General features: G+C 55.8%; 1 protein-coding gene across 2 annotated transcripts in view; it reads left to right on the forward strand.

Annotated features, from left to right (window-relative positions):
• Nucleotides 1-381: 381 nt before the first annotated feature.
• Nucleotides 382-25769, forward strand: part of ITGB2 (integrin subunit beta 2) — a 37370-nt gene continuing 11982 nt past the window's right edge. Inside the window, exons 1-9 of one of the 2 annotated variants that reach the window (XM_053564248.1) lie at nucleotides 382-558; nucleotides 9125-9207; nucleotides 16914-16974; nucleotides 17247-17335; nucleotides 18625-18805; nucleotides 21018-21188; nucleotides 22077-22318; nucleotides 23739-23894; nucleotides 24486-24581. In XM_053564248.1, coding sequence (XP_053420223.1) covers nucleotides 9127-9207; nucleotides 16914-16974; nucleotides 17247-17335; nucleotides 18625-18805; nucleotides 21018-21188; nucleotides 22077-22318; nucleotides 23739-23894; nucleotides 24486-24581 — 1077 coding nt within the window. In that variant the 5' untranslated portion in view covers nucleotides 382-558; nucleotides 9125-9126. The remainder of the gene's footprint in view (nucleotides 559-9124; nucleotides 9208-16913; nucleotides 16975-17246; nucleotides 17336-18624; nucleotides 18806-21017; nucleotides 21189-22076; nucleotides 22319-23738; nucleotides 23895-24485; nucleotides 24582-25769) is intronic. The other variant, XM_053564249.1, reaches the window with a different exon arrangement.

The raw sequence follows: 25769 nt of genomic DNA on the forward strand, positions 1-25769 counted from the left end.
GCGCTGCGGCCGCCTTGCGCCAGCCGCCCTCCCCGCAGCCCCAGCCGGCCTGGCCTGCTCCCGCCTCTCCCGGGGAGGGAAGGTTCTTTTCACCTGCCCTGCCCCGCTCCAGGGTCTGAACTTTCCTGCCTCAGTTTCTCCATCCCTACAATGGGGACGCCTGGGGGTTCTCTAAGGACGCTTGGGTGGGCGCCAGCGGCCCCGCCGCGGTTCTGTAGCGCGCGGGAGTGCGGGACCGAGCCGGGCGGGACGGTGTCGGGACCGGACACGGGGACGCTCCGCGCACCGGCCGCACTGTCCAGACTGGGCCCCCAGCGCTGCCTGCCTCGGCGGCGGTTCGGGGAAGTGCGAGAGGGGAGGCGTTCCCCTTTCTTGGCTGGAGACACACGGCCGCGGAAGCATCTGGGGAAGGAGGTACCGCTTCCCGGGGCGTAGCTGAGACCTGCCCCACCGCCGGCTACGGACTGAGAAACTGAGGCAGAGAGAATCCTGCCTCCCGTTTCCCCTAGGCCCAGTTCCACGAGAGACGCCGCGACCACGGCCAGGAGCTCCGAGAAGGTGAGCGGGTGCCGGCGGGGGACGCCGTGACACCTGCGCGGGGCGCACTGCCCAACAGAGGCGGCCGCGTCCAGTCCTCTGGCCCTGAGCGGGCGTGGGGCCTGGCGTGGTGCGCCGGTGGGGACAGCTGTGTTCGGGCACCTCCCCCCGCCCCAGTGACCTGCAGCCTTTGGCTCTGGCTCCCGGACGTCTGGGGTTAAATCGCCCTGTTGAGTCTTTGGTGCTGTTTGAGCGTAATGGGGGAATTTCGGGGCTCCGCCCACAGCCTCCCGCGGGTGCCGGGGCAGCAGCGACGGCCCCCACCTGTGCGCGTCCCCACGTCCCTGGTGGCCCCGGGACGGCCTGGCCGTCTGTCCCCGCAGGACGGAGAGGGTGGGGGCGTCGGGGTGAGGGAGAGGCTAGAGGAAGTTCATAGGCAAATGATTTGGGGCTGTGATGTTCTCACATTCGAAAATTCAGGGTAAAATTAATCCCACTGTGATTCCCAAGGGCCGGGCTGCCCCGTCTCTGCCCAGCACAGCATCAGGGGCTGGGGTGGCCCTGGGCCTGTCTCCCTCTGTCCTGTTTCTCCTCATTTCAGAAGCCCTCTCTGGACTACACAGGGATGGGCCTCTGGGGTTGAGTCCTGTGGTCTGTTTGAGGTCTGATTAACTCAATTCATAATGACATCCTTTTCTGATTCTAAATTAATACATGGCTACTATAGACAATTTGAAAAATACAGAAAAACAATTTAAGAAGTGAGAACCTGGTCATTTGCGGTGGTTCACACCTGTAATCCCAGCACTTTGGGGAAGTGGAGGCAGGACAATCACTTGAGGCCAGGAGTTTAAGACCAGCCTCCGCATGAGATCCCATCTCTAAAAAAAAAAAAAAAAATTAGCCAGGTGTTGTGGCTGTGCCCATAAACCAAGCTGCTCAGGAGGCTGAGGTGGGAGGATCACGTGAGCCCAAGAATGTGAGGTTGCTGTGACCTATGCTGATGCCACTGCACTCCAGCCTGGGTGACAGAGCAGGGATGAGGCACTGTGCCCTGTCTGGCCTCCCAGGGCCTCTGTTCTCTGCTGGACAGCCTGTTTGCTGCAGTGTGAAAGAGTCAGTTCCCTAGTGCCACCAGCAGCTATCAGCCCAGCCGGGCCTGCCCTGTGTGTGACCTTTCTGGAGTCACTCCCTCCCTGTGTGGTTAGGGTCACACCCAGATTAGAGTAAGCGAGCCCCCCTTCTAGAAGTTCTGTCAACCTCAGTGGCACCCCTGCTTATCAGTCCTTATCATCTGCACCCACCTCCCCCACTCCTGCCCTGCCTCATTCACCAACCCCACAGGGCCCCCACTTCCCAGGCTCTCTGCTTGTCTTGAGACGGGTCACCATTTCTGTTTTCTACAAATGGAAAAAGGTGCCTTTCAGGAACTACCTGAAGGCAGTAGGCCACCCCACTGGCCTGCCCAGCTCCTCTGTATGCAAGAAGCTAGACTGGCCCAGGGGCCACTAGGGAGAGTCTGATGTTTCCAAGAGAGAAAAACATCAGAGGGAGGAGGAAGAGGGAAGGTGCTCTCCAGCCGGTGGGGGGTTCTTGGGGGAAGGTGGTGACATCTTTCTGGACAGGGCCTTCCAGGCTAAGAGGCCATCTCTGGGCTAGGACAAGAACCAGAGGGGCAAGGGATAGGTGTCGGGGCTCAGAGTGTTTGCTCCACTTTGATTTTATTGAAGTCTATTTGCCCAGAGGGTAAGATGAGGGAGGGAACAAAGATGCCAGCAGTTTCTGAGTGAGCATATCAGTTCCTATTATTATTATTGACCTTAAGGGTAGCCTTCAGAAATCTGAAATCTGAGCCTTGTATTGGGAGAGCCTCCTGCTTGAGGTCACACACACAGATTTCCAGGGAGGTGTTAAACTCTGCTAGTTCTCTGTGGAGTAAAACGCCACCGGTATTAATCTCCTCTGAGGAATTGGTGGGAGGGAGGCATTTTCCTCCCGTCACCACCACAGAGGATCTTCCTCTGCAATAAGGGATATAAGCTCTTCTGCCCATATCTCAGAGCTCCAGCTACTCCCTTGATCTCTGCCCCAGGCAAATGCAAATCTCCACCATGGATATCTGCTTTGCGTATTTAATGGGCAGGAAACACCCTAGAAGATGTATCTTTTACTAGGACTTGCCGTGATCTCTTCTATGGCCATTACTCTCCTCAGAGTTGCTCACAGACCCAGCAGGTGTTTGTAAGCTGTATCCCCAACAGGCTAGAATTTCAGAAAAGGCAAGAAGCTTGCTAGCAATGCCTAGCTTAAATGTAAACTAGTTGACTTTTCCTTGTTCCAACTCACTGAGCTTACTTTTTAATTTTCCTCTTTTTCTGGGGGTGCTTTCCCTTGCCAAGAATGGTCTTTGGTCCCCCCTCCCCCAGGATAGGGAGAAAAGGCCCCTGCTTGGCTCTGCTGGCTTCAGAGGGGGCCCAGTGGGGTAGAGGCTGGAACACCCACCTCAGCGTTTCTGGTGGGGAGCCAGCTGGGAGCTCCATGTCCTTCCAACAAAGGAATTTCAAAACAAGTGGGAGAGGCCACAAAGGGAGATTGTGGAAAGAGACTCCGAGTCCCATAAGGGTCAGTTCCTTGATGCCATTGTCTTCCATGTCTGCTCCATTTCCATGGTCCTGTGTGTGCCCTTTCCCCACATGCTGTGCCCAGTATCCCTCCTCCAGAGAACCAACAGGCTGGACCAGAGGTCTGCTGCAGATCTCCACCCATAGGCTGGCCCTCCTCCTATTTTTGTAAGTAAAGTTTTATTAGAATGCAGTCACTCTCATTTATTTTGAATGATCTGTGGCTGCTTTGCTGTCACAGGGCAGAGCTGAGTAGTCACAGTGAAGACCACAGGGCCAGTAAGCCCTAAATCATTGCTGCCCTTCACTAACACAGGTTTCTCTGTGAGAAACACAGGTTTCTGTGTCACTAACATCTGCTGAGCCCTTTCTGTGTGCCAGGCACCAGCGTATTCTACAACACCCTTGCCTCATACTCATACTCAGTGACCTTGGCACAGGATGACCATCACTAAGGGGAGGAGCCAGGCCTTTGTCTTCACCTCCACTGGACTCTCAGGTCACAGTCATGTGTGTAAAATGCCACGTCAGAGCCCAGAGGGACACTCCTACTGGTTGGGACTCAGCAGAGGGGAGGGAGGACCCATCTGCACAGGAGCCACTCCATGAAGCTGGGCTGACTGCTGCTGGTGGCACCAGCAAGACCCAACCTGTTCACATAACATTTGGGTCAGACCTTTCTGGAAGGGAAATGGAGGTGGTGGTTTCAGGGACAACAGGGGTGTGCTCAGGGACATAGGAAGTACCTGTGGAAACCAAATCACAGAGTCTAGAGTGAAAGGAGCAAAACTGCTTTGGTAAGGGAAGCCCAGACCTCCATGGGCACATCTGAGAGCCTCTGCTTGGGTGGATAAGAACTACAATGGATCCAGAAGGGGCAATTTGATAAGCATTGGGAGGAAGAGGGGCGTGCTCTGAGGCTGGCAGGGCTAGAGTCCAGGCAAGCCTGGGGCAGAGTTAGGTGCCCTCGCCCAACCTGCAGGAGCCCTACAGAGGTCAGCCTGCCTTCATGATGAACTGGGAAGGTGCGAGACTAGGTAGACGAGGGTGTTAGTCCCCCCTCCACCCACCTGCCATAGCGCTGTATCAAGTTTTGTTTTTAATTGGACTTAATGCGTTGATATTCTAAGCACATGAATGCTTTTCACTGCGAAGCCAAGTGGACGTACTAGAATTGCGTTTTCCTCTTTGTACAACTGTTTAGTTTTCCCCTCAAGTTGATAATTATTTAACTTTTTTCATTGCTCAAACTCCTGAACTTAGAGCTACGCCCTCCCACTCTGCAACAGCTCTGTGAGATGCTTCTCAGTGGAACTCTCCTGGCCAAGGCTGTCAGTCAGCCTGTGCTGGCCATGGGAGAAAGTGGGTGTCTAGTTGCCCCTGGCTGCTCTGACATCTTCTTCTGGGTGAGTCACGGGAGTGAGAAAGCCACCTCCTCAGCTCCATCCCACAGGGAGGAAGCCACAAAGAGGAAGGCTAAGGAGGAAGAGGCTGTGCCACTGGGCGGCGGTGGGTGGGACAGGCCAGCTCAGCATCCTTCAGTTTCCCCAGCCCTTCCCTCTTTCCTACACTCCCCTTGGGCCCCCAGGAGTGCGTGTCCTGGGTCACACTTAGCCCTGGCTCGGTGACCTGGGACTAGCCCAGCTGTCTACCCATTGGTCTGTGGGGTGCCAACAACAAAGGATTCTTCAAAGCACACACACACACACACACCCGCACACCACCCCCTCCCTACCCCACACACCCACACCATTCATTTCCTGCCCTGCCCCTCGTAGGAGTGTCACCTCCTCCCCCCTCCCCCAGTACCTCCCTTTGCACAGGGAGGAAGCAGCATGGGACCCCCAGAGAGAGGTCACTGGCAGGAAGAAGTTAAAAAGAACAGAGAGGCCAAGTAGGGGGAGGGTCATGCCCAGTAGCTGGCTGGTAGTGAGGCGAGGAAACATCCCCTACTGGGGCACAGGGCCCTGTGGTGTGGGTGGTGCGGGCCCATCCCCATCTCATCAGCCCTGGCCCCTCTCCAACTTCACTGCTGGCCAAATTGTTGCTGTCCCCCCATCCCTACCTCTTGTGCTCTGGCCTTGACCTTAACTTTCAAGCCCTGCTTCTGGGGGTTCTCCTCAAAAAAGCCATCTGGAATCCCACCTGTCACAGATAAGCTGCCTTCCCACAAGCTGGGGCTGCAAGCTAGGGCTGCAAGCTGGGTGAAGGGAGGCCAGGGGGACAGGCCAGCACCCAGAGCAGGAGAGGAACAAGCACAGGCCTCAGTCTCTGTAATCTCTTCACCCTGGCTGCACCCCACATCTCTCAACTGCCCCGTGTTGTGGCTGGAGGGCCACAGGCGTTCCTCTGCACCAAACGGTGTGTATCTGGAACATGGGGTTTACAGGACATCCAGCGAAATAAGGTCAGACACAGGTGGAAGTGGAGGGGACTTGAGGGAGAAGCTTCCTCAGCCTGGCCTGGAGCCAGGTCCTTGCTGGGCACATGTGACGTCACCACACCTGCTGTTAGTCCTGCTCCGACATTTGCATTTCAGAACGTGCCCTGAGCTGTCAGGGCCCACTCTTCACTCCTCACTTGGGGTCAGCAGCTCTTCACTCCTCACTTGGGGTCAGCAGCTCTTCACTCCTCACTTGGGGTCAGCAGCTCTTCACTCCTCACTTGGGGTCAGCATGGACCAACCTACTTGTGCCTGGCAGCACTTCCTTCTGTAGTTGTCATTTCCTTGGTGCAAAGCGAGAGGGTCGGGCAGCCACCCAGCTTTTCTGAGCTGCAATTTCCATTCAAATTAAAGGCACAAACTACTTGCTTGTCCTTCCACAAAGAAAAGGCTACTGAATCTCATAAATGTGCAAAAGCACACTTTGTACACAGATGCTCGTATTTCTCAGGATGGACAGAAGGCACCCACCAGGTGACAACAGAGACAACCTCTCTGAGGCAGGCTTAGAATCATCTTGGGGTGTGTGTGTGAATGTTTTTATTGTTCTGCCTCACACTGTTTCTACCTAGTACAATCGTTAAGATCTCACGCCAGCTGGATTCTTTCAGCTGCTCCCCCATCTGCATAGGATGGATGGGCCTTAGTGTCCCCTCCCTCGTAGTCCATGAAATTTACTTACAATTTTCCCAAACAACACCGCAAGAAAGATGCACAGAACGGTGCTCCTGGTGGTAGGTACTGGGAAGTGGCTGCTGAGCAGAGTGGTGCACACTCTGTGCTCCCGTGAGTGGTGTCACGCTTCCTCCGTGCCAGCCTCATAATCTTTAACTATTAATTTTCAATTTGCCCAAGTGCACCGTAGTGTCTTGCTGTGGTTCTGGGGTGTGTGTCCCCAGTGCCTGTCGAGCCTCTCTGTTGCTGGCTTTCTGTCTCTCTGCAGCCTTTTCCCTTAGAGCAAGGACCCAGCGGGGTCCCTACGTGCTGCGAATCCAGCATTTATGCTACTGATGTCCCTCTGGGGGCTTCAGCCAGAGAAATGTGACATGCCACATTTTCACTTTTACTCAGTTCAAAATATTTTCTAATTCCTTTGAGGCTTCCACATCTTCCATGGGTTTAGAAGTATGCCGCTTATTTGGAAATTTCCCTAAAATCTTTCTAAGGCTTATTATCTGGTTTAATTCTAACTCCTGAGCTTAAGCAATCCTCCTGTCTCAGACTCCCACAGTGCTGAGATTACAGGAGCCACTGCACCTGGCAAAGTTGTGCTTTTTAAACCTAATTTGGAAAGTTTTCAGTCATTATTTCTTCAAATACTTCCTGCTTTCTGCCAGCACACAGGTTCCTGAGGCTGTGCTCTTTGTTGTAAATCTCTGTTCTTCTCTGCTGTTGATGCTCAGTGATTTCTATTGATCTCAAGTTCACTTGCTCTTTCCTGGGTTGTCTTCATTCTCCTATTGATCCCATTCAGTGAATTTTTATTTCTGTTACCATATTTTTACATTTTACTATTTATGTGAGGTTTAGTTTTACAGCTTCTATATTTCTGCTGAGAATTTTTACCCTTGCATTCGTTTTAAGAGTGCTTATCCTTGTCTCATGGAGCATGTTCATAACAGTAATTTAAACACTGTGATAATTCATTTCAATATGTGGATGAACTCAAAGTTGACATCTGTTATCTTTCAGGAGTTCTCAAGATTCTCTCTATTGTTGTTTAAGTACTTGGAGTTTGAGTTTTGGACATTTTGGACATTGGACAGCATGGATCTTTTTGTTTTTGCTGTCATTCTGGTTGGTTCAGACCTCGAGTTCCAGACCTGCATCTTCCAGGCTGTGGGTCCAATGTGAATTCAATTTTCAGAGTCTTTATGGTGTATTTGGATCCAACTCACGGCATGCTCTTGGGTTCAGTCTGGAACCTTGGCAGTGGTCTACCCCATGGTTGAATTCTCAAAGCCTTTGATGTGCTCTTTGGGGCCGTGTCACACATACTTTGCCCAGGGTTTGTCCGGAACCTTGTACAAAGCTTTATGGGACCCTCCCTATCACCTTACTGAGGGGACTTCTGGGGGCCTCTTTTCCTGGTCCTCTGGCTCTAAACTGGGGCTTTTCCTCCTTACATTGTTACATGTGTCCTGGGTCTCCCTCTGGGGCAAAGTCACTCTTGTAATGAACACAAGGCCAGCTCCAGGAGAGGGGTCTGTCGCTGGGGCAAGACCAGGAGAGAGAAGTTAAAGCAGCACGTTTCCTCTGCACGCTCCCTCCTCCCACATCCTCTCCCTGACCATTTGGACTGGAGAGTCTCCCTCTGGAGAGGTTCGCTGTGCTGCTCTGGGCTCAGGCTGCTTGGATCTCCGCCAGGAGATCTGGGAGAAGAAAACACAGGGCACTAGCAAGGACCTCAGTCTGCCTGCCTTGTTTTACTCCATGTGGTGTTTTCGCTGAGCTGAGAAACAGAGACTGGGTGCACTGTGCCTACCCTTTCTTAAGCTGGGACCTGGAAGGCACTGGGACTTTTTCTAAATATTTTTAATTTCATTTAAAATGGTGTCATTAAGGTATAAGTTACATGCCAGAACTCACTTTTTCACTGTGTACAACTTGATGGTTTTTAGTAAAATTTGCAGAGCCGGGATATGTAGTCATCGCCACAATCCCGTTTCAGAACATTTCCATCACCCTCAAATCCTCCCACTCACTTGCAGTCACGCCCTCCCACTTCCTTTTAAAAAAATAAACTATTTCGAGAATGCAAAAAAGTGTAGACAGCACCATTACCAATGCCCTTAAACCCACCAGCCCATCATATCAAAAACATTTTCCCTTTCCTTGCCCAGAACATTCTCTTCTTTCTTTTTTATGAATAAAGCTTTACAATATAAAATTGAAGCCCTCTGTATCCATCTCCCAGATCCATAGCCATTTCCCTTCAAGGCAGCCACCGTCCTGCTCCGGGGATGTGCGAGTCTGCAATGTTGTTCTCGGGGTGGTGGGAGATGCCCACCCTTCCACAGTTTGCTTTTAAGAACCTCCGTGTTGGAGTTTGAGATGTGCCCGTGGATATTGGGCTCAGGGTGAGCTCTCAAACATGCTGTATTCTGCTCCCAAGCTGATTTCTCAGCTCCATCTAGGGCTTACAGATTCTGCTCTGTTTCTTCTGGGGACCAGTTTCGCTCCCACGTCTCTGTGCTCTCCTTCCCCTCCAAGGAAGCACTCTCCTCTGTACTCTGGGCCCCTTCCTCCGGGGGCAGCCACTCCTCAGTGCCACCATAGGCTCCTGTCCCCACGAGTCGCCCCTCATTCCTTGCTGTTGCACTTCAGGCTGTGAATGCACATGAACGGCACCTGTCTCTGGTGGCTGTTCTCTGATACCCCACCACGTGGGGCAGACAGGGGCTGGGGCAAAGGGCCCCAAGTGGCGCAACCCACCACCTGCTACTCCACTTCCTCTGAGGAGGAGCTGGTGACAACAGGAAGCCCAGGCCTCAGGCCCAGAGTCTCTGCCTGTGTCCTCCAGCCATGGCCCAGAGCCTGCCTGTGGAGAATCGCAGAGCCCCCAGCCCAGAGGGACACAGCGCAGAACGTCCGGAGCGCAGGAGGGTGAGTGCACAGAGCCAGCCCTCCGCATCCACTCAGGCTTTCAAAGGGCACCATTCCATCCTCACGGAAAGGAGGAGAATCCTTGTTCTTCCCCCAAGAGCAGCCTCCGCCTTTCCAGAGGCACATACCTCCCATGACCTCGGCCCTGGGGTGTCCGACAGGAAGGGGGTCTCAGCACCATCCACTCCAGAGTCACCTCCGATGGAGATACAACAAGGGGAAGTCCTGCCACCTCGGGATAGGGCTCCCTGGGGCGTGGGGTTCCAGCACAGGGGAGGATGCAGGCTGATCTTTGGGCTGTGGGAGATGGAACCCAACAAGGCCAGGAGGAGGCTAGGGGCTCACGAGGCACCGCACCCCAGGCTGATGGGTGGAGTTGTAGAGGATCCAACTTTATGGGAGGGTCCTGGGGCCTTGTCCAGCCTGAGCCAGCCCCCTCCTCTCCTCTCTGCACATCTCCACCCTCGGCCCGGTGAGTTTGTCTCCCAGACCACACTGTGTGTGCCTGTGTATCTGTGTGCATGTATGTATGTATGGTGTGGAGGGTGTGTGTCTGTATCTGCGTGGTCTGGTGTGTGTGCGTGTGTGTGGTGTGTGTGCACGTGTGCAGTGTGTGTGCATGTGTCTGGTGTGTATGCGGTATGTGTGTGCACGTGTGCCCATGGACCCCTTTTCCCCTCAGCACCCCCTGCCTCCTCCCCCATGGCCCTGGGATTCTGCCTTACTGGTCTCATCTGCACAGAAGTTGAGTGAGTATCGTGCTCTTGGGGAACAAGGGCTGGATTGTGACTCTGGTCCAGAGGGTTGAGGGCTTAGCTGGTAGTCACCCCTGTACAGCTTCTGGGTCCTACTCCCAAGTTCTCAGGAGAGGGGTTGAATCCGTGCCCTGGCTCCTGGGCCTACCTGGGCCCACCAGGCACTGAACCCTGCAGCCAGCCTCTGTACTTCTTCCACTCCTGGCACCACCACACCCTTGCTCCCCAGGCTAGGGGTTGGGGTCCTGCTCTGCTGTCCCCCATCAGGGCTGACACCCATAGCCCCTCTCTTCTGAGGCACCTGGGACATCCCCTGGGGGTAGCTATGAGGAGGAGAGTGAGAGAGATGGCTCCAGAGTACTAGCTGGGGACCCCAGGGCAGAGGGGACGCACACTGTCATTCACCTTCTCCTGACACCTGGTGGCTTGGGGACTGATACCAGATTCTGAGGAAGTCACAGGAAGAAGAGCTGCTAGGACCTCTGGGCCGCCCGATGTCACCTCAGCCCTTCTTAGTGAGCAACCTGCAACTTATACTTTAGAATAGCCCCCACCCACCGCAGCTCACTCTGGGGTCACTGGCCCTGCATCCACTTTTTCCATCCTCTCTGCAGCGTCCTGGGGTGGGTAACAGTAGAGACATGCAGAGAGGAGAGGACTGGCTCTGGCAGAATGAACAGGCTGTGGAGAGGGGCCCAGGACCCTCTGCCTGGGAGAGGCCTCCAACAAGGTCTCTGCATGGTGGTGGCTCAGCCCACACCTTAGCCTGGGGCCACCCCTGAGTGCCACACCCCAAGCCATAGGGTGGACGCCCCACCTCCCAGTACCCATGGTCACCTGGGCTCAGGAGGCTGGGCTTCGGCTCTGTGTCTGCTCTGGCAGCGTGTGAGCAGGTGAGCAGTGGAGCAGAGGCGCAGAGGCAGGTGCGGAGGAGAGACCCAACCTACCCAGGGCCTTTCATGAAGGGCACAGGTCAGGCTAGAGAAGCCCAGGTCTCCTGCCATGGCCAGCAACCTGTCCAGACGCTGCTTGGGCAGCCCGGCACCTCTCAGCTGCCTTCTGGTTTCTCAGGTGAAGCATGTGTGGTAATCCTGGCCTCAGGATATGCCCAAAACAGCAGGCAGTGGCTTCCAGCCCAGAGACCTCAAGGGGGCCGGGGCCCTGAGGTATGCAGTGCCCTGTTGAAAGCTCTGCACAGGAGCTCAAGGGGCCTGTCTGGCCTGTCTGGAAGAGGGGTGAAATGAGCAGACTCAGTCTCCCCTGCCCCCATGAACGAGTGGAGCTTGCTGCCCCAATGGAGCTGTGTGGCTCCCACACCATACCCTCTGTGCACCGCGGCCCAGGCCGGGCTCTGCAGGAAACAATAGGCCGAGGAGCGTGTGCTTCTGCAGATGGGGTTGCACAGAACCATGGCGGCTCTGGAGTCTCAGGGTCCCCCACTCCACAGCCAGGTGCTGTTCAGCCCCCTTTCTGCACACCTGGCACCATGTGTGTGCATCACAGTGCTGCCTCAGCCTGCATCACCTGTGGGCTTGCTCCAGTTCCTAGGCAAGGTCACCAGATGCCAGGGGATAGTAACAGGTGTTCTACCCAGCAGCTACAGACCAGGCTACTGGGAAGCCCCAACTCGGTGTGCCCGATGTGGTGACACCTGCCAGGCAGGCTGGGCCCAATACTGCTGTAATCACACCCTGTCTTCCTTGGCACAAAATGGGCCTAAGATGAGAGCACAGATATGGCAGTCTCACTCCAGGAGCCGGCTGGCCCCTCCCATCTCTGGGGACCTGTGCCCCAGGCAGGGACAGCAAGTAAGGGGCAGGGGTACACCTCCTCCAACCCCTCCCCCCAGGGAGTGCTCCTGAGTCAGGGCTGGCTGTTGGCAGAGCCAGAGCCCTTAGGTGGGCTGGTGTGTCCAGATATCCCCCATCAGCAAGCCAGCCTCTTGGTAGAGAGGTTCGGGGACCAACTGGCTTCCACCCATGAGCATTCAAGGCCTCATGGCCTCAATTCTCATTATGTGAGCTGTGGGGTCATGCTGGGCTCAGACTTCTTGGATGCTCAGATCTGGCCAGTTGGAGATGCAGAGACTTCCAAACCCAAGTGACTCGATTCTGCTGCACTGGAAGCTTCTGAGAGAGGCATCTGGGGGATTTGCACCCTGGCTACAGCTGGAGGCAGCCACATGCATCTCCGGCTGGCTGAAGACTGAAGGTCAGGGGCTGAATCTGTTCACTTCACCCCCTTTCTGGGAGGCAAGACTTCCCCGAGCCAGGGCTTCTGCCTGGGAGAGGCCTTGGGAGACCAAGCAGAGGACCTTGGGAGCTGCTGTGAGCAGGGTCCCCGAGTGTGGTGCCCAAGCACTGGCAGATGTATCTCTCCCAGCGCCCCATGTCCAGGAGGGTATAGCTCCCAGCTCAGGGGACTTTTCAGTGGTGTCCAGTGTGGCAGTGCATTGGAACGTGTGGTGACAGAGGTTTCTGAGTATGCAGAAAACTCGGCAATGTGTGGGGTGGGGATGCTGCAGGAGTCAGCAAAGGTCAGAGCCTGGGAATCCTGGAGAGCCACAGGACACCCCGTGCCAGGCCCAGAGAGGCCACAGGCACCTGCCCACAAGTGAACAAGTGAGTGGCTGAAGATGGGTGAGCAGGGGCCCAGCAGGGAGACCCCGAGGTCACGGGTAACTGTCCTCAGAAATGTTGGCAGTAGGAAGGGAAAAATCAATGGCTTTGGAATCTGGAGAAGCAATTTCACGGAAATTCATCAGCTACCATGGAATTCAGAGTTTCAAAAATGTCATGTCATATACGTTTATTGTGGAAAACTTGGTAAATACTCAGAGAAACTCAGAATATTTTATGACAGTTACTTTTACTTTTTTCCCATATATTCCCTTTCTAGCATGAAACTGAGTTGCCCTGGGCTGTTTTTCACATGGGTTGCTGAGTAAGAGTCCACTGGGCAGGAATTATTATGTTAATGACATTTTCTGATGTGGCAGCTACACAAGAAATCTAGATATTCTGATCAGCATAGCTGGTTATTGGCAAAGTGACTTTTTCATGTGTTCACTAATTCTGTGAATTCCCTGTTCACAGCTGCCACCCTTTTTTTATGAGGTTTTACCTTTTTGCTAATAATTTCTATAATCTCTTTACAGATAAAGATTATCATTCACCTTTTGCACTGGAAAGATGTTATTTTCTCTGCGCAGTTTACTTTGTACAAAATGTGTGGTTTTCAGAGTTTGCCTTCTTGCTGTTTTCTTCTTTAGTTGGTGTGCTGAGGTTCCCTTTCTCTGAGACACACATTGTCCTATTTCCTTCATTGTTTTATTTCAGGAAACTAAACTCCTACACATTAGTTGTCATGCTTTTACGTCCACAGCAAAAGCATGTGGGGCTCAGGCTTCAGGTCTCCAACAGGGCACGGGGGAGCTGGGGTACCCCCACCCTGTCTCAGGCAGAGAAAGTGTCAGCTTCTTTTCTAAAAGGCCTGAAAATATGATTTGATCCCCCTTGACACAGGAGGTATTTGCGGAGTGTTTTAAATTTCCTAATTAATGTGTGTGTGGGGGTCTCATTTTACCCACTTTATCAGAAACTGTGGCCCTTAAGAATTCTGCTATCAGACTTCCCTGGTGATAAAATGATCAGAGTGACCCAGTCGCAGGGACACCTGGACAATCTGTAGGTCAGGTGGATCAGAGATGACGGGGGTGGGTTTTCCTCCATTCTGCCTGCTTTCCTGATCTGGATCTGCCCGGAACCTCTAAGACCTAGGAACAGCTCTCCAGCCCCCTGAATGGCCTCTGTCCTGTTCTCTCCTCTGTGTATACAGAGCAGAAATGATGCATCTCAATGCTTGGCTTTTGGTGTGAAGAGGCAGACGCCTATTTTGCATCCCAGGGGGGATACTGGGCTCCTGCTTACTCTTCTTCCTAGCCCCATCCCTCTGGGCACCTGCCTCTTAGTCAGCACAGGTGCGTTTTACCTCCCAAGTGGGCTTAGTCAGGGGCAGGCTCTGAGGCAAAAAAAGTGGTCAGTGGGGCCTGACCACTTGGAATTGGTTTCTCAAGCAGCCTCGTCCTAGGGTTTTGCAACTTGGGCTTCACCCTCTCCCCGCTGCCTCACTCAGAGTTTTCTTTCTTAATGTTTCCTCTTCCTCTTATTCTCCCCACCCCCGGGCTGGAGCGCAGTGATGGGATCACAGCTCACTGCAGCCCCCAACTCCTGGGCTCAAGCGATGCTCCTGACTCAGCCTCCCCAAGTGTGGGGACCACAGGCATGAGAGCCACCACGCCTGGCTGTTCTGTCGTTTTCTGCGTGGATTCTGTTTCTCATGTGAACATGCATGTGATTTAGAAAGGATCTGCTCAATTTTTTTTCTGATACCATTTTCATGTCTGAGAACCTGAAGGCTTTATTCATGATGAAGTAGGATCTTGTTAGCTGTGTTCGTTTGATGCCCGGGGTAGGGAGGGCCCCCTGGCTCTGAGGTGCAGAGGACTTGGTGACAGGTGTCATTTCCTGCAGCTGGCTGGGTTTTTTTTTTTTTTTTTTTTGTAGAGACAGAGTCTCACTTTATCACCCTTGGTAGAGTGCTGTGGCATCACACAACTCACAGCAACCTCCAAATCCTGGGCTTAGGTGATTCTCTTGCCTCAGCCTCCCCAGTAACTGGGACTGCAGGCACCCGCCACAATTTTTTTGTTGCAGTTTGGCCAGGCCCGGGTTTGAATGGCCACTTTCATATATGGGGCCGGTGCCCTGCCCACTGAGCCACAGGCACCACCCCAGCTGCCTGGGGTTGTGCTGGTGCTTCCCTAGTGGGCAGGGTGCAGGTCAGATGAGGCTCTAGTGCAAAGCTCTGCTCAGTCTCCCGGGCTTTGGGTCTCCCAGTGGCCTCAGCTTAATGTTCTGCACCTTTGTCTTGGTCAGAGCATCCACCCTTAGGCTCGAGAAGCCTCTGCAAAAACCCAGGGGCTAGAGGAGGGGCTGCCCACACTTGGGTGGCAGGAAAGCAGTGGGCCCTTTGGGGGTTGTCCCACCTCCAAGCTAGGCTCCCCCGGCCTCCTGGCCCAGTTGTTCCTGCTGGCTCAGCTCTGGGGCACCTGTTCCCCTGCTGAGGTGAGGGCCTGTTTGTGCCGGTGCTGTGTGCCCTCTGTGTGGTCCCATACCCCTGGGAGCTGGGCACAGGCCCACACCTACCTCTGGACACGCAGGAGAAAGTGAGGCTGAGAGGCCCAGAGGGTTTCAGGCCCTAGGCCTCTGAGGGCCTGTCCTGGCTGCTGGGGCATGGGGCAGGCATGCTGTGGCCCTGCTCTTCCACACAGAGGGGAGGGCTCAGGCTCCAGGTGCCCAGCCTTGCCTTACCTCCCAGAGTGCTAGGTCTTTACCCATCCACCCCCCTGAGCTCACAGAGCCACCATTTGTCTGGGCTCAGTGTGGGTATCCGGGGCGGAAGTCCAGGGCTGTTGCTCCCCTTTGCAGCCCCACAGCTCCGAGCCTCCCAGGGCTGCTGCCCACAGTGCAACACTCACTGGGGGAGGTGGCCCCCCAGCCCTTCCTGCTTCCTGCAGTCAGGGTCAGGCCATTGTGGTCTGAGGCTCGGTCCTGCTGTAACCAGGGGGTATTCCCCATCAGCTGGGTGTATGCACAGGTGTAATCAGGTGCCCAGGTCCACATCCTGCTGCCTGAGGCCTCAGTTTCCCCATTCAAGGATCCAAGGCATTTACATGCTGTTTGCTGTGAGCATTTGTGGGGCAGAGGCATCCAGGCTGTGACCAGACAGGGTGGGCCCAGAGCGAACTGAAACCGCCTACCCACTGTACCCACTGCTGTGACCCAGGAAGCCAGGTCAGGGTGCGAGTTCTGCTTTTGAACCTGGAAAGGGAAGGACTATGGGTTCTGTTTTGACATTTCTAGGCTCTGATTATAATCCTGCTGGGTGCCAGGGAATAAGGTCACCGCCAAAAGATAGGGACTTGGGGCTGGTTGGAGCCTCCAAGCTGCAGGAACCCCCCCAGTGAGAGCTCCTGGCCAACATCCCTCTGGCCCCAGAGCATCTGGGTACCAGACGTGGGGATGGGGTGAGGGCAGGACCCATGAGGGGAGGGGTGCACCCAAGCCTCCTGGCTGTAGCACAGGAGCCAACACTGTTCTCTGCTCCAACAGGCCTTGAGCTGGGTTTCACTGTCCTGGGTCTGCCCCTTAGCTTTGGGCTCCCCAGTGGGAGCAGGGCGCCCTTGTAAGAGCAGTTGGCACTGGCCCAGGGAGCCTCTGACCTTTGTTTCTGATAACAGCCCAGGGTAAAAGTGACATCACTTCTTACCACTGCCTCCTGGGGACTCCTGCTTCCCAGCCTCTGTTGCCACTAACACCTGGGTTGAAGGGCAGGTGTGGGGGAGGGCTAGAAACAAATGGCCAGTTCCCCAGGAGCAGGGTGGGGGTGGTTGGGCAGTCAGCTGACCCCACATGGCCTATCCTTCCCGGGAGTTCAGGGCAGATGTCATGCACAGTTGGCATCTGTAATGTTAGGGTCTGTTTCCCATCCTGGCCCCGCTTCTGCTGCCACCAAGAGACCAGCCCAAGTGAGTCCCTGCACTGGGCACAGACTCCATTCACAAAGGTGGAGTGTGCAAAGCACATGTAAGTGTAGTGTGTGCATGTGTGCATGTGATTGGTGTGTGTGCTGTGTGCATGTGTGCACATGTGTTCATGTATGCACTTGCCTGTATAGGCATGTGTGTCTGCTGAGCAGGTGTACCATCTCCCTTCTGGCAGCTGGGGCCAGTGCAGGGACTTAGAGTGACTAACAGCATTGGCTTGAGCCTCAGGCTCCATGGCACACGGGCGGGACCCCAGCTCCATATCCCAGGCCAGGGAGTGCTCTGGGAGGCATCAACCCAGAGTCTGGGCCTGAGGCCTGCCACCAAGACCCCTCCCTCCACAGGAAATGCTGGCTTGGAGCCACCTGCTGCTCACCTTGGTGGAGCTGCTCTGCTTCGGGTCTGGTGAGTCCCGTGGGGGCCACTCCATGTGTCTTTCTTATGTGGGGAACAGGGCCCGCCCTCATGTCCCCTTGGACAGAAGTTCCTAGGTGGCTGGGAGCAGGTCTTAGGTGTGGGCCTCAGTCTCCCCAGGTGCTGGGGGGTGGTGGTTTGCTCTTCATCTAGGGGATAATGTGGATCCCCTCCTTGAGGCCACCTCCCCGCCTCCTCTACTCACCCTTGAGGGGCAGCCCAGGGCAGACAGGTGTCCACTCACCAGCAGTCTCATCCCCTAGGCCTCGCTGAGGAGTGCACCAAGTACAAGGTCAGCACCTGCCGGGACTGCATCCAGTCGGGGCCTGGCTGCTCCTGGTGCCAGAAGCTGGTAAGAGCTAGGGGGGCCTGCCAGGTGCAGTGGTTCACACCTGTAATCCCAGCACTTGAGAGGACAAAGAGGGTAGATTGCCTGAGCTCATGGGTACACAGCCTGAGCCAGAGCAAGACCTTGTCTCTAAAAATAGCCAAGAGTTGTGGTGGGCACCTGTAAGCCCAGCTTCTTGGGAGGCTGAGGCAAGAGGATCACTTGAGCCCAAGAGTTTGAGGTTGCCGTGAGCTATGACGCCACATCACTCTACTGAGGATGACAAAGTGAGACTCTGTCTCAAAAAAAAAAAAAAAGAAAAAAGACCTGGGGGTCCCTTCCTACCTTCCCCTCTCTGGGATGGGGACCCTATCCTGTGTCTGAGGGCAGGGCAGAAGAGGCCCAGGGCCCAGAGCCAGGCTGATCTGAGACCAGGACAGATGGACTCAGTCACCCAGGCCAGCCCTGGCTCTGGTGCCACCTGTGGCCTGAGACACCTGTCCAGGCAGCATGGGCTCTGAGGGGCCCCTGACCAGATGTCCCAGGAGAGAGGCTTCCCAGAGGGGCAGCAAGTGGCCCAGTGGTGCTCCCAGCAGCAACAGGCGCCCAGGTATGGGGAAAACGCAGAGAAGTTTCCCATCTGGGACCTCAGCTTCCTGGGTGCTCAGTGACATCATGCATTCTACTTGGTGCCATCTGCACAGAAAGGCCAAAGGCCCAGGCAGCTGGGGTTCAGGGTGACTTCCTGGGCTCCAAGCTCACCTTCCCCACCCCCTGCAGAGGCTCCTCCCAGAACCCCACCTCTCCGCACAGAGGGATCCCCTCAGGGGTCCCAGGCCCCTAGTTCCCCCACAGAGGGCTCCCCCAAGAGCCCCCAGACTCCCACCTCCCCCTCCTGTGGGCTCCCCCAACAGCTGCACCAGCTGCAAGGGGACACATGTTCCCTGAGGACAGAGATTCGAATGATGGAGCCTGGAAGCCCATAGGCCAGATGCCTGACCATGTGTCACTCCTGGCTCTGGGCCGTCTGCGGCTTCCCTGCTTAGTCAGCCTCAGGCTGGAGATGGTGGACCCTGGGTCCTTGTCACTGCTGGAGGCAGCTGGTGGGGTTAGCGTTAGGGTCTCTGGATGAGGCCTGGGAGCCTGCGGGGAGGGGCTTCTGACCCCCACCCAGCCCCACAGGGACTCTGTCCCCAGTGTCAGGTGTGGAGGAGGAGAGGGACTCCAAGGGTTGGTCGGCCTCCTGCAGCCCGTGGAGGGCGGCCCCCACATTCTCTCTGCCCTCATCCTAACCCCCAACTCACCTCCCCCAGAACTTCACTGGGCCAGGAGACCCTGACTCCATTCGCTGTGACACCCGACAGCAGCTGCTAATGAGGGGCTGTGTGGCTGATGACATCATGGACCCCAGGAGCCTTGCCGAAACCCAGGAGGACCGGGAGGGGGGTCAGAAGCAGCTGTCCCCACAAAAAGTGACACTTTACCTGCGACCAGGTAGGGTGGCCTCAGTGGGGATGGGCTGGGCACCTGTGTGGTGGGTGCTTTGCTGGGAGCTCGGCCCTGCTCTAGGTTGTCAGGGCTGAACAGACAGGGCGTGTGTCCAGGCTGCATGCCAGGGTGGGCCGGTGAGGTCCAAGGATGGCTGGACACGGTAGGCCAGTGTTGTGGGATATGAATGCCACAGCGGGCCAGAGTATAGGTCCTACAGTTGAAATTGTCTAATAGAAAAGGAGATCACCGTTCTCTTAGGCGTGTGACAAGAAATCTTTATTTTACCACAACTGCACATACGCATCATAAATCAATAATCCACTAGCTCTAACTCAAAGACCCAGGCCCTAACCACCAGGTGTCAGGATGTCTACAGCTAAGCCTATAACAGCACTTCTAACCTTATCTAAAGTTGTTTCTTATGCTAAGAAACAAACTAAACTAAAAGTAACAAACCATAAAAACCAAAGCTCCAGGAGAACAGACACAAGACAGAACTCTGGGGGGGACCAAATGGCTACAATACCTTGACTTTTAACAGACCATCTGGAGGCAGTCATCCATCTTAAGGGAGAGGTTTGGAATTTCCTGAGATATACAAGGCTTACTTTCAAGCCCTGCCTCCTTGCACAGGCCAAAGGTCAGTAAGCCATTTCTCTTACATGACCAAGCCTATTACAACAATGGAGTGCTAGCCAGGTTTTTCCATTCTGCCCTCCAAAGACTTTTAACTTACTCTCACAGAAATAATCTGAATAAAAGTCTTGCATATAGGCTTTTTGCCTATAAGCCAGAGTCCAAGCTTCACCTCAGCCCTTTCTCTCTGTCCCCAGGTGTGTTTCACCCCCAACCCCCACTGTCGAGGCTGGATGGCTGGGCTCCCTTTTAGCCCTGTGTTCTGTGTCTTTCTAAAAGGGAGGATAGGCTCGGTGCCTGTAGCACAGTGGTTATGGCGCCAGCCACATGCACCGAGGCTGATGGGTTCGAATCTGGCCCAGTCCAGCGAAACAACAATGACAAATGCAACAGAAAAATAGCCAGGTGTTGTGGTGGACACCTGTAGTCCTAACTACTTAGGAGGCTGAGGCAAGAGAATTGCTTAAGCCCAAGAGTTTGAGGTTGCTGTGAGCTGTGATGCCATAGCACTTTACCAAGGGAGACATAGTAAGACTCTGTCTCAAAAAATAAAAATAAAAATAAATAAAAGGGAGGACGGGCCATTTGCAAAAGACTCTCAGTAGGCCAGGGTTCTAAACAGAGTCAAGACTCTACTAAGTCCTGTGACTGGAGACCTGGATAGCCGTTTAAACTGCATTGCCCAAACTGGCCTGCCCAGGGAGCCCTGTTGCAGAACACAGCCCTGTCCACTTCCGGGAGAGGGCTCTGACCAGTGCCCAGGCCATGGTGAGGCCAGCAGGGAACAGGCAGCCATCCCTGAGCACTGCCTGTGGAAGAAGGCTGTGAGCACCCAGGGAGGGGTGGCTTTGAAGGACACAGCAGCGTCTGGCTGAGGAGCATGGCCCTTGGGAGTAGCGTGGTCAGAGGGCCAGTGGGTTAGCCTGGGGCAAATGGGGCTGTGGGGGCAGTCAGGTGACAGCCAGCAGGAGGGAAAAGGTCCTAGGGCCAGCAGCATGTAGGAGCCAGGTTTCTGGGGATGGCAGGGGTCCTATTCCTGCCCTGGTGTCCCCACCTCCTAAGACCGTCCCCTCAGGGATGAGGAGTGTTGGGGACACACGTTTCTAGCACAGCAGATGGACAGTCTCACACAGCCTCGTGTTGCCCGAGGATGGGGATAAGGGATGTGCCTTCCCACACAGACCTCACGGGGTACAGCCATGAAGCCTGCATGGCACTGGGGCCGTGTGGTGTGGTGACAATCCAGGGCTGCGTCCCCGTGCACCTTGCGATGGTGCCGATTGTGCAGGCCCTGACTTGGGGGCAAGTATCCAAACACAGGGAAGGGTCAGTGAAAATATGGAGTGATGGTCTCAGGGACACCATGGAGGACACAGTCCTTCCTTGGTCACAATGTCTCGATGTAGCATCTGACCACTTAGTGTGTGTCCTTTCTCTGAAATTTAAATCCACCTGGGCATCCACCAGGTTGCAGGCAAGGGGAGTCTGGACGATTTGGGGCTGGGAGAGAGAAGGTCATCACGCAGGCCTGTGCAAGGTCAGGAGAGGACCCCCTCACTCTCTGTGGCCCTGCATGCAGGTCAGGCGGCTGTGTTCAACGTGACCTTCCGGCGGGCTAAGGGCTACCCCATCGACCTGTACTACCTGATGGACCTCTCCTACTCCATGCTGGATGATCTCATTAATGTCAAGAAGCTGGGCGGCGACCTGCTCCGGGCCCTCAACGAGATCACGGAGTCCGGCCGCATTGGTGAGGGCCACAGCCGCTGCAGGCCACTGGCTCAGCCCTTCTCCAAATCCCCGGCCACCCCTGCCACCCACACACCTCCAGGTGCTAGGTGGGGGAGAGGGACTCCTGACAGAGGGCTGCAGTGGGGCCTGCGTCCCGCCAGAGCCAGGCCCAGTCATCAGTTCCCGGAGACCTGCAGACATTGTCCAACCCCCTCATCCCCTCCCCCTTCTTTTATTTGTTTTTGGGGGTGTTTAGAAGACAAAAGTCTTACAGTGCATATTATTAAGCATTAAAGAACACACAAGCACATGGACCGCACGGTGACAACAGCATTAGGAGACAATGGCAGTGATCTCCGGTGGGGCTGGTATCTCAGCACTTCACAGGCAGGAGCCAGGAGAAAGCACCGGTCTGGGTGCACCCACACCAGGCACCCGCAGCCTCTCAGCCCACCTGGTGCTCCCAGGACGGCGCTCCACCACCTGCTCCACATGCGGGAGGCACACGTGCACGCTCAAACATGGGGACACACGCTCACAGCTCCGCACACAAGCACACATGCAAATGCACATGATGTTCGTGTGTCTGCATGCGTACCTGGCCCCACATGTGCATGCACACCCACAGTCACGCCACATGTGTGCAAACACACTACTACATGCTCACAGGAACACACACTGTGCCCACATGTGAACATGATCACACACTCCCAGGTGCGTGCCTGGCTATGGGCATGCACACACATGCTGTGCAATGCACTCAGTTCCACGCACACACCTGTGCCATCCGGCTGTCTCGTTTGCTCAACCCTGAAGAGGGAATACTGAGCTTCACCCTCAGGCTCCAAGGCGTGCCCTGCCATCTGGGCCAGCCTGTGTCCCCCAGCCTCACCCATGTGTCCCCCAGGCTTTGGGTCCTTTGTGGACAAAACTGTGCTGCCCTTTGTCAACACACACCCTGAGAAGCTGAGGAACCCATGCCCCAACAAGGAGGTGAGCTGCCAGGCACCATTTGCCTTCAGGCACGTGCTGAAGCTGACCGACAACGCCAACCAGTTCCAGAGGGAGGTTGGAAAGCAGCTGATCTCTGGAAACCTGGACGCCCCTGAGGGTGGGCTGGACGCCATGATGCAGGTCGCGGCCTGCCCGGTAAGGCTGCTGTTCCTTCAGAGGTCTGTGGTTTCCCCAACATGGATACTTCCATCAAGTGCTGCAGGGCCACCCGCACTAGCCAGAGGGTCATCTTAGGAGTAAGCACCAAGGTCCCTCACCACACCTGTGGCATTGCCAGCCTGGGGCTGGGGAGAGCAGCCCCAGGTGCCTCCCAGGTGGGAAACCTGGAAAGCAAGGGAGGATGATGATAACAGGGCCCAGAACATCCCCACAGGTCACTGTTAGCTGTGAGTTGCGTTTGTGACCTTGGACACATCTTTTGAAGGCTTAACATTGTGCAAGTGGCAGCCTGGACCCATGTGGTCCCTCCAGGCTGGGAGGGCGATGGCTGTCCCAAGCACATGTCCCTCACCAGGTCCCTGCCTGCTCTGCCCATGGACTGTGCTCACAACAGAAGAGTCATAATCTCCTGGGCCCGTGTTCCAGGGCAGGCACTGTCCTCACCTTCCAGGTCCCCCTCTGATCTCCAGCTCCCAGCACAGACGCACACTGAGCACACATGCGTGAGGTCAGCTGGGCGTGCAGGGTTAAAGCACAGTCACATGCTGAGCACATTCGTGAACAGTCACCTGGGTGTGCCGGGTCACAGCGCAGATGCACGCTGAGCACAGGGGTGCAAGGTCACAGTCCAGGAGGCAAGTAGTCTCTGCACATGCCCTCAAGGGGCCATCTGTGGCAGACCAGCTCCCCATCCTGGTCCCGAGGCTCCCTCTTCATTTGTGTGGAAAGGTCCTCGGGCACAGTAAAGGCTGTGAGCACTCTAACTCCTGGACGGGCACAGTAAAGGCTGTGAGCACTCTAACTCCTGGGCGGGCACAGTAAAGGCTGTGAGCACTCTAACTCCTGGGCGGGCACAGTAAAGGCTGTGAGCACTCTAACTCCTGGGCGGGCACAGTAAAGGCTGTGAGCACTCTAACTCCTGGGCGGGCACAGTAAAGGCTGTGAGCACTCTAACTCCTGGGCGGGCACAGTAAAGGCTGTGAGCACTCTAACTCCTGGGCGGGCACAGTAAAGGCTGTGAGCACTCTTAACTCCTGGGCGGGCACAGTAAAGGCTGTGAGCACTCTAACTCCTGGGCGGGCACAGTAAACGCTGTGAGCACTCTAACTCCTGGGCTTTGTCTCCGTGGAGCTCACCCTCCCGCCTCATAGTCACAGGCGTTTGGAAGTTGTCATCCTAACAGACATTCTTCAGGCTCCTCCTGGGCGCTGGTATCTGGCTGGACACGGGACAAGAGGAGAAACTGGCCCCGGGCCGGGTCCTCTCTCCTGTAGTCTCTGCAGCTGACGCTGCCTCGGGGCTGCTGCCGACTCTGCCTCCTCTCCTCCCACCTGTGAGGGTTCAGCCGGGGAAACAGAGCCAGATAACCACACCACACACCCCGTCATCTTCTTAGGAGGAAATCGGCTGGCGCAATGTCACACGGCTGCTGGTGTTTGCCACGGACGACGGCTTCCACTTTGCGGGTGATGGGAAGCTTGGTGCCATCCTGACTCCCAACGACGGCCGCTGTCACCTGGAGGACAACATGTACAAGAGCAGCAACGAATTTGTGAGCACCCCCCACCCCATGTCATTGGCGCTGCCTGGCAGGACAAGGGGCCAACACGCTCAGGGGGAGGAAGGCCCTGTGGCCACCAGCCACTTATGGAGGGGACAAGGGCAGGGTAACCACCTTACTAGAGCTAGGGCACCACCTTTCAACCTACATAGCAAATCCATGAAGAAATTTCTGGATGTTCCAAGTGGCAGAATTGGGCCTCTACTGAAATGGAGGATGCTTAGATGGTGAGAGCAGGTGCCGTGGAGGCCGGATCTGGGATCCTGCAGCACCGCCCCCCAGTACAGACTTTCACAGTGCTGCCACGCTCACATGACTCCGAAAGTAACGGTGTTGATGGAGAAGCACGTCAGTTTTCAACGTTTTCTTAACTGTGCTCAGTTTAACTGGTCTCCCCATCACCCTGTAATTTCGTCACCTGTGCACCTTCTGCAGTGAAGGCGCCACCAACACCACAGGAAGGGCCTTGGCGGTGCCCTCTGCTCCCAGGGCATCCACTTCCAGGGTGGGAGTGGACGACGGGTGGCCTGGAAGCCTCATCCCCGGTCTCGAGTGGGGCTGACCGGGCATCCCTCTCTCCAGGACTACCCGTCGGTGGGCCAGCTGGCGCACAAACTGGCCGAAAGCAACATCCAGCCCATCTTTGCCGTGACCAAGAGGATGGTGAAGACCTACGAGGTGAGTGGAGCTGGGTCCCGGGCATCAGGGTGGGGCCACCCCTCCAGCGCCCCACAGGCCGGAGTGCCCCAGTTTCCCTGGTGAAGGAGCCTGAGGCTTCCTTGCAGGTGACAGCACCTGTGTGTGGACAAGAGAAGGAACCCCCATCCCTGAAATTCAATGACGTTGATAGCATGTCTCTTGGTGTCAGAGGGGATGTTCTAAGCTGGCTGGAGAAGCAGCGCTGGGTGTCAGGGGGCCTCCGTGGGGCCAGGCTGGTGCCTCACAGTGGCCTGCATGGCTGACCTGCCTACAAGGAGGCCAGGTCTGGACAGGGTGGGCCAACGGCCCCAGGATGTGCTCACAATAAATAGCAGGGTCAGGATTTGCACCCCAGCACCAGGCCCAAAGCACCAGCAACCTCTTCACACCTCTCTGCCCAGGGAGTGGAGGCTTCAAATCAGCCGGCTTCCGTCCAGGTGGGCGGGCCTGCGTGGAACTCTCCAGGCAGGACTCTGGGCCCCCTCAGCGGGCCAATCTGGGGGCTTTCTGAGCATCAGTTTCGACCAGTCCAGGAAGATGGGTCGAAGCAGATGGCAGCAGAGTTGAGGTGAGAGGTGATGGTACCCAGGCAGGTGGCTATGGAGGCCTGACTAGGGACCTGGGCTGGGACAAGCCTTCAATCAGCACCCCAGGCAGCGGAGCCAGAGTCACACAGACGAAGCCCCAGGACTCGGCACCCACCTGGGGGAGGATGCAGCCTATCTGCATCCTGTGCCTGGGTTTGAAATTGGGCCAGACTTCCCCAAACCCCCAAGCCAGGGAGCTTATCGCCACTCAACCACCACGGAAACCGAGGCCTCCCGGGAGAAGACAGCCTGACTCACATCATCAGGGAGCCCTGGCCCCCCAGCCCACAGAGCAGAGGGCCTCCCCATCCACTGATCTGTGCGGACAGCAGCACCTGGCATCCACAGCCTGGAGTGGCTGCAGGACTGGGAAGGATGACGTGCCCGCGGTCAGCGTGCACCCTGCAGTCCCTGCTCCCTCTGCCTGTGGCCATGGCCCTGTCCTGTCAGCCTGGTCAGGCAGGCACGGCTGTGTCCAGAGCACGACCAATTCCCTTTCCTGCATTTCTGCTGCAAATGACATGTGCATGGTGGTGTGAGAACTGGCCGGGTGCTGGAAAACATCTCAAGGGTATGAGTT

The sequence above is a fragment of the Nycticebus coucang genome, chromosome 16 (genome assembly GCF_027406575.1).
Source record: "Nycticebus coucang isolate mNycCou1 chromosome 16, mNycCou1.pri, whole genome shotgun sequence".
NCBI classification, from domain to species: domain Eukaryota; kingdom Metazoa; phylum Chordata; class Mammalia; order Primates; family Lorisidae; genus Nycticebus; species Nycticebus coucang.